General features: G+C 39.5%; 1 protein-coding gene across 1 annotated transcript in view; it reads left to right on the top strand.

Moving 5' to 3' along the window:
• FOXN1 (forkhead box N1) overlaps positions 1-13,271 on the top strand; it is a 36,797-nt gene that overhangs the window by 13,477 nt on the left and 10,049 nt on the right. The window contains exons 2-4 of the mRNA XM_030962779.1: positions 4,420-4,565; positions 7,146-7,646; positions 9,921-10,031. Coding sequence (XP_030818639.1) covers positions 4,446-4,565; positions 7,146-7,646; positions 9,921-10,031 — 732 coding nt within the window. The 5' untranslated portion in view covers positions 4,420-4,445. The remainder of the gene's footprint in view (positions 1-4,419; positions 4,566-7,145; positions 7,647-9,920; positions 10,032-13,271) is intronic.

Below are 13,271 nucleotides of genomic sequence, written 5' to 3' on the forward strand. Positions count from 1 at the left end.
ACCACAGCTGGTTTTGACTTTCCATCCCAAAAAGGTGTCAGCAGAACTAGAAATCCTTCAGGAAAGGATTCTAGTACAATCTAAGATGTGGAACGGCTTCAGAATGAGAAATTGCTATGTTTCACCCAGGAAAAACAATGGGAAAATAAGAAAAATGTAATAATTCACAAAGTTCTCTGCAGGGACAGGCTGTCCTCACTGTTGGTGTCAGAAGTAAAAGATGCAGGATAAAATATAAGTAAAGAAGAAAAACTAAAATGCTGATGTAAGGATGGGAACCTGGACTACACTGAAGCATCACCTGGATATTTTCTGCAATCCAACAAATAATTCCTGGTTCTGCATCCATTTTTTCCCCCCATAAAATAGATTTGGGATAAATGCCTTTTGAGGGTTTATTTTCACAGACAGTTGTAGTTTTTTTATAAATATGTTCCTAGAGCAGATTAAAAACCTGCTGCAAACACTCTCCCCACCTCATCCAGGAGGCACCTGGATGTTCCAGAGCTCCCAACCCCTCCTGCTGGACAGCACACCTGGACATGGTGGCAATTAGTCCACAGTGCTCGCCTGGTATTCAGCCTTGCCTACAGGTAGCCCTTAATGAACAAACCCTGATAGTTCAGGAATGATTTAATTAAAAATGGCATCCTTCTCTTACAGGAATTCAGTACTTTGCTACTTAGCTGGCAGCAAACACATCCCATGTCAGTGGATGCAGAAAGGGTTTTATAATTGCAAATTGTCTTTACTCGTCCTTGAGATTGTCATGTTAACCTTATTTTTCTCTAAATGTGCAAAAGGTAAATAAATATCTAAATATCCAGAGGTAATGAATTATGGCAGCAATCACAGCTAACTGTGAGAGAATTGAGCTCAGAACCCTTGAATAAGAAAGCAAAACCAGCACAGTTAAATTAAACAAATTCACAGGCGGATTTAAACCCAGAAGAAAAGAAATTACAGTCCTTGGAAGCTCTGTAAAGTTATTCAAGTATCCTGTAATCAAGGTGCTGTACGTCCTGTAAAGAGGAGCAATGAGGAATTCATGTGGCCAAACCAGAGTTTAGTGCTGGGCTGTGCAGGTTCCAATCCTGTTCCTGAAAATGTCTCCTAAAACCAGGGCAAGGCTCAGTGACAGGAATGTCAGGGATCAACACAGCAGTGACAGCTTTGATGAGCCAGCACAGCCTCCAGTGTCAACCTGGCAGGAACAACCATAGAAAAACCTTAAATTCATTAAAAGCCTTTCAAAAAAAAAAAAAAAGCTGATTCTTATTAACAAATCCCCTTTCTGAATGCTTTCCATAATTAATTATGTGTAGAAATATTCCTGTCTCCATGACAAGTGTTAGCCACAACATTCTGGGCACTCCTGTGATATTTGGCACACGACATCATTGACTGACATGTGATGGATTTTTAGCTGTAAGAGGAAAATTGGGATTCTGAAACCTTTTTTTCATAAAGTCTTGAGGGGAAGAAAAAAAGATCCCACAGAATTATTTGAGAACCATCAGATGTGGAGAGGAAAATGCTGATTTAGGGTTCTGGGCAGAGATGTGAGCAGCTCACACAAGCTGGTGTCAAACCCAGCTCAGGGAGCAGGCACAGGGGATGGACTGGGAGCTGAGGAACATCCAAACCCCTCTTGTGAGAGCAATGCCAGCCCCAGGGGCTGCACAGGGCACTCCCAGCAGCACCCAGAGAGTTCAGGTGGCTGCAGGAGGCAGAGGAGGCACAAACCCAGGGTTGTTCCAACCATGGGATGCTGCCACGGGGCTCAGTCATGCAGAGCTGATAGATCAGCTGCTGCTGCCCTGCTTACCCCAACACCCAGCTGAGGTTACAGTTTCTCACTCTTTTCTGATTTTTCCAGGTAGTTATCTTATCACAGGAGCCTGCGCGGTCACGCAACATTTACAGCAGCCAAAATGACATGAAATGGTTCCAGCTGCAGCTGGGATAATCAGATACCTCTCTCCAAATCAAAGCATCATTGTTTGCTTTAGCACATCCTACATCCAGGCAACCCACAACTTCCTTAAGCTCTGTCTCCCAGGAACAGTTTGTTGCAAATGATTTATTGTAATCCTGATTATTGGCAACCTCCCCTGGCTGTAATTTCTGCTCCTTAAGAAGATTTGTCAGTGAGTGTTGTGATTTCTCTTCGCTAAAATCTATGTTAACAATGCAAAGCGGGTTTGAGTTGGTTTTTTGTTTTGGTTTGGGGGTTTTTTTGTTGTTGTTTTTTGTGGGTTTTGGTTTGTTGGTCGGTTTTTTGTTAAATGTTCTTTTAACAAAATAGAATGTCTCTAAGGGACATTAAAAAAAAGATTTAATGAACAGTGACAGCAAAAAGATTTTTCAGTGTGTTGATTTGGCAGTTTTAATTGATCTGCATTTGCAACCTGCTGAGAGACACATCAGCCAGGCTGAAGTCGCAAATGGCTTTTGAAGAGAAGTTTGGACTCCAAGAATAAAAAGAAAATCAGAAGTACATGGCCAGAGGTTTCTCTCTCACAGCAAGCCATTTCCACAACATTCCAGGCTGAGCAGAACCTGGAGCTGCAGCTCTTACTGAGCTGCTGGTGCCAGTGTGAAATCTGAGAGCAGCACTGGGATTGCAGCCTTGGGATTGATCCCCATTTGGGAGATCCTCCTCGATGGATTCTTGACAAAGGCATTCCATAACCACCACTGAACACAGATTATCAGCCCAACATTGTTTAAGTATAAATGTTTCTCATTTAACACTAAAAAAAGAAAAATACCTTCCCTATGGCTGCTTCTTATTTAATAAATGAAAACTGTTTCCCTAAACAGGGGGAAATTTTTATAGTGTAAAATATGACTAAGACTCCTCCTTTCCTACCAAAATGCAATTTATCAACAGAACCTGGTTAAGGTCTCAGAATTATTTGGTTTTCCTGGGCCTTTTGTATTTATTTTCCAGACGACCCTGACAAATTCCCTTTGCTTTCAGAAAGGATTCGTGAAAATTCTCTCACAATGCAGAAGCCACCAGGCAAGAACTGTACCTGTGCAAAAGCTTTTAATAAAACTCTAATGCTCCAGACCACAAATGAGGCAGCTGGGCTGAAAAACTGCAGTATAAAAGAGAGGTCAGAGACAGCTTTGTCTAACCTGAAGATAAGTGGGGAAGCAGCACTGGGAGGGCAGCCAGTGTGGAGCACTCACAAATTACAAATAGACACTCACAAATTACAAATAGACACTCTCATATCATTTTTTAGCTGACATTTTTCCCACCTGCCTCTTTCAAGATGAGGAATCTCTCTCCTCATCAGCCTCCAGTTAAGCCACTGGGAGAAGAGGCTGAGACGTTTCTGAACTCTCTCTCACATCATTTTTTTTCCCTGATGTACTAGCACAGGTCTCCTGCCTGATTTCCAAGCCCCATTGTGCTCCATGCCCCCAGGCAGTGCAGTTTTACTCATCACAAATACAGATTTCTCTTTGAACTAGAAAGGCAAAAAAAAGGTTTCCACGTTTTCAGGTGATGTATCTTTGTTAAGCAAACCTAACAAACCCCTTAGATATTTACCTAAGAGCCATTTCAACACGTGGCAAAGAGCTGGCAGATTAACTCTTGAATTAAAGTGGCTTTTTTTCCCCTGATTTGTTCACCTAAAATTGAAATTATGAGCATGAACACCTTCATGTAGTGTTCAAACTTGGTGCATGACATAAAAGGATGCATGTTCTACTTTTGTTTTGCTCTAAGGTTACAGTCAACAAGGAAAACAAAAGACCAGAAGATTAAATTTATTCCTTTTAATCCAAACACCATCAGATATGGCTCCTATATCCAAAGATCAAAGATTGGGAACTTGAGAGGAGATCCAACTAACAAAAACAGGGATGGAATGATGAAGTCATTTACATATCTCAGATATATTTAAGTCATGCAAAACAGAACAGAAAGGATGAAGGGATTGGGACTAATAAAAAACAAAAGTGAAAATATAAGTGTGTTGTAACCATCAGTCTGAGTAATGATAGAAAAATATCCCTTTTTTTAATATAGTCCCTCTGAAAACAGCTGGGGTGCATTTATGTCCCAATCTCTCAATAAAGTGACATTGCTAAATTTACATAACCCCAAAACAATACATTTTCATTAATTTATGATCCTGTAGAAAACCAAGAAAGTGCTTATTTTTATAAAAGTGCTGTGGTGAATCCACAGAAACCCCATACCACATCTTCATTGGAATTGCATCTACAGAACATTTCTTCAGGAGCTAAAACATAATCCCACTGTGTCAGGAATTCCTCAGGACGGCTCCAGCTGCACACCCCAGCCTGTGCAGTCACCTGCACCCTACAAGGGCTTTGTTTCACAGTTCAAGGTTTTTAAAAGTGCTAATTGTAATTTGATTTTTGCCCTGACAGGATTTCCATCTGCCGTGGGTTTGGTGATGGTTTCGCTACTCCAGGACCAGTCCAATATTAAATTTTCTGCTTCGGACACTCTGGAAAGGGACCAGCAGGACCTGATGAAGGCACAGGGGGATTCAATATCCCCAGTTCAGCAGAGTGTGAGTAAAACTGGCCCAGGCCTGTTCTCTTTCTTTAAAGATCAAAAGAAACATTCAGCTCTTGCTGAATCTCACCAAACCTACTGGTGACAGAGCAAACACTGGAGGTTTTATTCCTGAAGAGTAGAAACCTGAATTATCCTGCTCAGCTAATCTTAAACTCCCGCTGAATGTTCTGTTCCATTCCTTAAAATGACTGGGAAAGTTGTGCTGTGTTCCCCTGCAAAAAGAACTGGGTTTATCCTGATTTTCCTTGTGGGATTTCTTGGATTTGGAGAGCACTCAATAAACTGGTATTTGCCTTTTTGAGGAGCACAGGACATTCCATATCCCCCCTCCCTGAGCACAGCACCCTGCTCCTGCCTGATGTGTGTCCTCTCAAAGGCTTCCCACTAATTACTCATCCCTGATGTCAGGAAATACGCATGTTTTCATTACATGCATATTTTAATCTTAAACTAATCTTAAACTCCAGCTGAATGCTCTGTTCCATTCCTTAAAATGAGTGGGAAAGCTGGGCTGTGCTCCCCTGCAGAAAGAACTGGGTTTATCCTGATTTTCCTTGGGGGATTTCTCGAATTTGGAGAGGGAAGGAGGGAAGGGAGCACTCAATAACCTGGTGTGCCTTTTTGAGAAGCACAGGACATTCCCCCATCCCTGAGCACGACACCCTGCTCCCGCCTGATGTGTGTCCTCTCAAAGGCTTCCCACTAATTACTCATCCCTGATGTCAGGAAATACGCATGTTTTCATTATATGCATATTTTCGGTGCCAGGACCCAGACTGCAGGCCTGCTCCAGATTAAAGAGCACTCCAGTGGCTGCTGGTTTCTCTTTGCTGGAGAGCAGCAGGGAGGGAGGAGATGACACAGGAGGGTTGGGGTGTCTGCCCAGAGCCCGTGCTGTGTCTCCAGATGAGTGTGGCCCCCCTAATGAAGGGAAGTGATGTAAGCACCAGCATTTCTGGAGCCTGGAAGCCCAGCAGGGATGAGATCAAGCTGATTTGACTAAACTTGCAGGCGACAGGGCTTGCACTTACCACGTTCCTGTCATTTAATCTTTCATCGCCTGATCTTCCTCAGCTTTTCCCTGAAATGGGCAGAGCAGAGTCGAGGTGTCCTTGTTTTTCGAGGACAGGTCAGTTTTCTGAGTGGTTTGGGTTGGAAGGAACCTAAAGGTTATCCAATTCTGTGCCACCGACTACACCAGGCTACTCAAAGCCCAATCCAACCTGGCCTTGCTTTTATTTATTAATTGCTGAATAGTTTTGGATACCAAACAACCAGAAAACCCTCGAGATCTTTTTAGGGCTTCTCTGGATGAAGGTGGTTAGAGCTGGTCATTTCATACTTACCATTAAAAAGTCATTTTTCGTGTAATTAAAATATAATTATTATATTTTAAAATTTCACTAAATAAATAACTTAGACAATGAAAATAACTTATCTGCTCAAACTTAAATACTGACCTTAAATAAATAAATGTCAATTTAAAAATTTCTCTAAATAAATAGCTTAGATAGTGAAAATAATAAAATATTTGCTCAAACTTAAATACTAACCTTAAATAAACAAATGTCAATATTATATCACATATTACATTTATATTTTAATGTAATTGAAATATAAATTTTATATTTTAAAATGTCTATAAATAAATAAATGAAAATAATAAAAGAACTTAGACAATAATAAAATAACTCAGACAAGGATAATAATGAAATATTTGCTCAAACTTAAATAAATAAATACCAATATTCCATCGCAGCTTTTAATGAAATTAAAATATACATTTTATACTTTAGAATTTCTATAAATAAATAACTTAGACAAGGACAATAATAAAATACTTGCTCAAAATTAAATACTGACCTTAAATAAATAACTGTCAATATTCCACTGCATATTAAATTTATATTTTAATGTAATTAAAATATAAACATTGTATTTAAAAATTTCTATAAATAAATAACTTAGATAATAAAAATAATTAAATATTTGCTCAAATGTCAATCCTGACCTTAAATAATTAAATGTCAATATTCCATTGCATATTACATTTATATTTTAATGTAATTAAATTTTAATATAAAATTTTTTAATGTAATTAAAATGTAAATGTTATATTTTGAAATTTCTATAAATAAATAACTTAGACAATGAAAATAATAAAATAACTTACAAAATGAAAATAACTTAGACAGTAATAAAATAACTTAGACAATGACAATAATGAAATATTTGCTCAAACTTAAACCCTAACCTTAAATAAATATCAATTTTCCATTTCAGTTTTTAATGTAATTAGAATATAAAGTTTATATTTTAAAAATTCCATAAATAAATAACTTAGACAATGACAATAACTAAATATTTGCTCAAACTTCAATCCTGACCTTACATAAATAAAAGTCGATATTCCATCGCATATTACATTTATATTTTAATGTAATTAAGATATAAATTTTATATTTAAAATTTTTCATAAATAAATAACTTAGACAATGAAAATAATAAAATATTTGCTCAAGCTTCAATCCTGACCTTAAATCAATTAATAAATATCAATATCCCATCACAGGATAACCCCAGCTACAGCTGCCAGCCCTATGAGCCGGACACCAGGACAGAAAGGACGAGCTCGGAATCCTCTCCCAGCCCCAGCCCTGCCTCCCCATGCCAGGACCCCATCCAGGGGGGCTTCCCTGCCAGCCAAGGAATCCCCTGTGGCAAGAACAAATTCAGAGCATCCTTCAGCACCGAGAGATTCCGGCGCTGCAGCTACGAGGAGAACGCTGCCGGCAGCTACGAGCGCTTCCTCAAGAGCAGCAGGAACCCCTTCCACCCTTACAAGAGGCAGATCAGCGAGGATGTTTTCCAGGAAGCTCACCAGGCCCTGCCACCACCAGAAACTTCTCCCTTCAAAAGTCACAGGGGCATCGATGGCTTCGAGGGTCTGCCGGGATCTGCTGAGGAGCCGGAGGCGTTTCCCACCCACATCCCAAATATCTCCGCGGAGCAGCCGTGGTGTAACAGCCTCCAGTACAGCACCACGGGGCAGGAGCACGGCTCCCAGGTCATGGTCAGTGAGGTTTTGGTGTTGTTTGCGCTGTTTTCAGTGGTAAAAAAATGTGCTTTTGGAAGGATTTTCTTATTGGGAGGATTTTCTTCTTGTAGTGGCTATATTGGTGTTTATCGCTCGGTCAAGCTAGAGGTCAGGGAGAGCAGATTTAGACATATCTGTGTTTATTTGGTCAAATTTTCTATTTTCTGGTCTTTTTCTCAAACAATCCTCAGAAAGATACACAAGGACAAATGATTTTCCATCACAGGGGTTATACAAATCCTAAATGTTTATCACTCTGTCAAGATACAGGCTTGAGGTCAGGGAAAGCAGATTTAGATATATCCGTGTTTATTTGGTCAAATTTTCTATTTTCTGGTCTTTTCCTCAAACAATCCACAGAAAGATGCACAAGGACAAATGATTTTCCATCAGAAGGAGTATACAAATCCTAAATGTTTATCACTCTGTCAAGATACAGGCTTGAGGTCAGGGAAAGCAGATTTAGATATATCCCTGTTTATTTGGCCACATTCTCTTTTTCTGGTCTTGTCCTCAAGCAATCCTCAGAAAGATGCACAAGGACAAATGATTTTCCATCAGACAGGATACACGAATCCTAAGTGTCCAAATTTGTCATCAGCTGGAGTTTTATAGAGACAAAAGCTCACAAAACAATGTTTTCAAGCATGAGGATGTGGAGCAGATTTGGTCCAACAGCTCACCTGCGCTTTTCTCAGTGCAAATAGAAGAGAAAACTCCAAGACATCAAAAAATAAATATCAGCTCTGTTTATATATGCAGTGCAAAGTTTCCTGGGCTGATTTCAATACTAGATGGAGGCAGCTGCCTATTTAGGGCAGCAGAGATCCCTGAAAAGCAAATTAAATTACCCTCCAGTGTCTCCACAAGATCTCTGCTGTGATCCAAGGTGTAAAGTGCATCTTGATCATCTCCTGCAGCCAAAAAGAACAGCTCCACCTGCCAGAGGAGAGCCCTGAGCTGGTTCTGAATGGCTGGGAGAGGAGGAATTCAGGGCTACAAATGCAAGAGGAGTTTAAAAAAAAAATGTCTTAATTGGATTAAGACCAGGGGAATGGAGAGGTGTTGTCAGGGAACATACCTGGGGATTGAAGCCATCCAGGTTAAGGAGGAAATTGATCTAAATCTCTTATTTCCTGGATAAACACTCATCTAGGTCAGAGGAGTTCAGTGCTGCAAAACCTATGAGCAGCTGATGGAAAAAAAATAATTCCCATTTTCTTCCCAAATCCCTGGGCTGCAGGATGCAAAGGCAGCAGTGCAGGAACCCTTTACAAGCAGGTGTAGCTACTCCCTGTTGGTGTCTCCCCTGGTCCTGCCAGCACCCAACTTCCCACTTTTAAATCACTGCCATGCTGCTGGAAAGTTGGAATTTCTGAAAATCTTCATCTGGTGGTCACCAAGATAACACTGATGTTTATTAGTAGTAGATGTCAAACCAAGTCTAATTTGTGCTTCTAATAATATAGCATAAAAATACTGAATATTTTTATATTTATTAGATATACTGCATGCATGATATATAAAATCTATATAGGAAATAATGTGTGTATATATGTTTATTTATTAATATTTTTAGATTCAAATGCCATAAAAGCTGGCCATGTTTTAAAGAAGGATAAGTGCTATTGGATTCTTGGAAAACAATTCTCACTGAATTCCTCTATTTTTAAATATTTCCTGCGTCTTGGTTGAACCCAGTAAGCAGCCCAGTGTGATTTTTCTCTGCCACCTCTTTCCTGTACATTACAGACCTGCCAGAATTCCAGAGGCAGCTGGAGGCACTGCCAGCCTAAAGATAAAATCAGGGAGAATGAAAAATGAGGGAGACACTTGTGCACACCCAGGGATGAAAGCTGGAGTGTGCGGTTTGTGTGTGCGAGGGAGGAAAAAATAAGAATATAAACAGAGCTTGATGTTTTCTGAATTGCTCCCTGCATGGACTGTGGGCTGGGATTTCCTTTTTTCAGGCTGTAATTATGGAAATGCAGGAATTGGTTGATTTCTTCGTGGAATCACGGGGTGGTTTGGGTTGGAAGGGACCCTAAAGGTGATCCAGTGTCACTGTCCCTGGGATGGCCAACCCCAGATTTGCCCCATTGAAACACTAACCAACTCTGTTAACCCTTACCAAAACACAATTAAACCCCAAAAACTCAACATAACAAAGGCAAATCCAGACAGTGACTAATTATCCCGTTTTAAATTCAGCTGTGTTCTCTAATCACTCCTTCCTTGGCTGTTTTGCAGGGGGATTCAGACCTGAAGCTCAGGACATCCCCCCTGGAAGGGCAGCCTGGCTTGTATTGCTACCAGCCCCAGGTGCAGCAGATGTATTGCTCCTCACACCCTTTCCACCAGGTCAGTACAGCTGATGCAACAAACCTCCTGATTTTTAGCACTCAGATGGTACAAAAATTGTGGTAATCATCATTTTTTTAAAGGATTTTAAAAGATCTTTACATTTGTGGGTTTGCAGGGCCGTGTTTATGTGCCTGCATTCAGTTTATGAGGATAAGATCTAAAAAGAACCACAGCTAAATGCAATTTAAGGTGCTCATTGAGAAAAAGAAGAAAAAAAAATACCAAACAAAAACTTGTGGAAATGTAATCTTAGTACTGGATATTTATATTTTCACCATTACACTCGAGAAAATTTGCTTTGGAGCCAGATAAATTATTAATATAACTCTTGATATTTCAGGATCTTAATTAACTGTGCTTTAACTTCAGGAAAAAAAAAACCCTAAATAGATTGTTAAAATTCAGACCAAACATAGAAAAATATTTTAAAGTAAAATTGGAACAGCAAAATGATGTTCACTTTCCTGGTGCTTGCTGGCACACACATCTCTTTTGAAACCTTTTGCCTCTTACATCACCCCCAGAGAAAGGCTATTCAGCTGAAGCATAATTGACAATAATAAAAATTTAAAAACAAATGAAAATAAAATAAATGAAAATAAAATAAACTAGAACTAAGACCAAATATAAATATAAATATATAATGTATAAATATAAATATAATTTAAATAGACTAAAAGGAATGGTGATATTGCACTACCATCCCAACTTAGAAATCCATTATTGTTATTTTAGAAGAAAATGGTCCCAAAATGATGCAAAAAAAAAAATGCTGCTGCAAATATAAACTCTTGTGGACATGTCACAGCTCCATATATCTCAGTCACTATAAAAATGCCATTTCTGTGTGCAGAAACCCCACTTAGCTTGTGAATTCATGGAATATTCTTAATTTCTTTATCCATTCTGCAGCAGGCACCTCTCCCCTGTCCCTGCTGATTTGACAGCAGTGCTGTTTCTGTGCTGATCACATTCCAAAAACCTCCAGATTTAAAGCTCCTGGGAGCTGCCAGGCAAGATCCAACAGGCACCAAGAGGAAAATCCTCCATCCACCTGCAGGCTGGCACTGGGACAAATCTCTGAAGTGCAGCAGGTTTCTGTCAGACTTTTCAATACCTGTGCTTAAATGTTAATAGAGAAAAAGTCTGGCAAGGTGTTCTGCTGCTCAGGAATAAAATAAAAATAAAATGTAAAAAAAAAATTAAAAATAAAATTTAAAAAAGGTCTGATAGGTGAAAGAGGTAGAAGTGCTATCCCTGTGCCATAATCACATAATCATATTCTTCAATATCTGTGCTTAATGTTAATATAGAAAAAGTCTGGCAAGGTGTTCTGCTGCTCAGGGATAAAATAAAAAATAAAATTAAAATAAATTTTTAAATTAAAAAATAAAATTTAAAAAAGGTCTAATAGGCGAAAGAGGTAGAAATAAAAAATAAAATAAAAAAATTTTTAAATAAAAATAAAATTAAAAAATGCTATCCCTGTGCCATAATCACATATTCATATTCTTCAATATTTGTGCTTAATGTAAATATCGAAGCAGTCTGGCAAGGTGTTCTGCTGCTCAGGGATAAAATAAAAATAAAATTTAAAAAAAAAGTAAATAAATTTTAAAAAGGTCTAATAGGTGAAAGAGGTAGAATTGCTATCCCTGTGCCATAATCACATGCTGGAAAATGAAAAGAGCTGAGAAAAGTGGAATAAGCTGTCCTGCATGGAGCAGCCCCATGGTTAACTCTTCCCATTTCCAGCTGGAATGGGGCAGTGCAAGTTCAGTCCCTCCAAGGAAGTTCCACTCTGCAGAACGGGCCCTGGAGTGAAGGATGCTCCAGCTCAGTTTTCATTAGAGGGATGAGAGGATTCAGCCCCTTCATTAATTCTGTGCAGATGATAAAACAGCCTCGCCTTCCCCTTGGCTGGACACAACTGGAGTGGTGACTCAGAAGAAAAATGAGTTATTATTGACCCAAATGAGGAGCAGACAGTGGCTGGAGTCACTCACCCACCCACCCACCCACCATAAAACACCTTTCATGCCATGGCAGACTGTAAAACCAGCTCCAGCCTGTCATTCCAGCCCATTCCCCAACCTCCCTTCCCTCCAAAAGGATTCATGAACCCAATAAAACAGAAATAATCCCTAAAACACCCAGGTCTGGCCTTTCATGATGACATCAAAACCAGCCCTCTCTTAGGGTTGTTTCCTCTCAAAGAGCCAGCAAAACCAATAAAAATCAGAGTTATTGTAGGAGCTGCCTGGTTTTCTGCTCTTGGGGGGAAATCTGCAGCCAGTGCACAAGGCAGGGAGCACCACAGTGCACACAAAAATTAGTTCACAGCTGCTCTGGAGGCTCTAATCGTGCCCAATATTTAGTTTAACAAGGCAGGACATGATTAATTATGTACATTTCATTCCTTTCACCATGCAAACAACTGAGTCTATTCAGTCTGGTTTTTCACATTCCATTTCAGGCAGTTCAGTGTTGGGAAGATAAAAGCAAACAGGCAAGAAAAACTCCAGCAGCCAGCATAAAATTACTGAGAAAATGACATCAATTATTCAGAGTACAGAATAAATAAATAAACTGTGAATATTTTGCTGTTTTGAGGGGACAAAGACCGAGAGCAATCGAAATGATTGATCCAAAAAAAATCAAGGAAGTAGAATTAGCAGCTAAGGGGATGTCCAAGGGATTTTTCCCCATGAGTCTTGAGAGCTACATGATGATTTTCCAGAGGAGCCACACAAGCCTCATGGCCCAGGACTGCTGGAGCTGAGCAGCGAAACACCAGGACAGGGCTCAGCAACCTTTGAGTGCCAGGGAAGACATCCAGGTAGATTTTTTAATAGCGTGTGACAGAAATTCTAATTTTGGCCATGTCCTCACCCCTGGCATCTGCAAAGATTCATCTGGAAGAGGCAGAAATTGCTCTCCCAGAAACCTTATTCCATAATAATACATTCATCTTAAATATATTCTGGTGCATCCATTAAAGTTCTTGTTGGTTTTTTGGGGGGTTTTTCCCTGCCTTGCATGGTAACAGCAATTTTAACAGAGATTTTGGGATGCTACTCCCTAAGGAGCAAATATTATATGCTTTCAATTTTTGCCTTTCTGAACCCTCCCCACCTAAAGAAAAGCAACAAAAAAAATAGCACACAAACCCAAATAAGGCTCAGGCAAAACTTCCTTGTTTCTTCCTACATTTTTAGCAGCTTTTCTCCCTCAGCT

The sequence above is a fragment of the Camarhynchus parvulus genome, chromosome 19, assembly GCF_901933205.1.
Source record: "Camarhynchus parvulus chromosome 19, STF_HiC, whole genome shotgun sequence".
Lineage (NCBI taxonomy): Eukaryota > Metazoa > Chordata > Aves > Passeriformes > Thraupidae > Camarhynchus > Camarhynchus parvulus.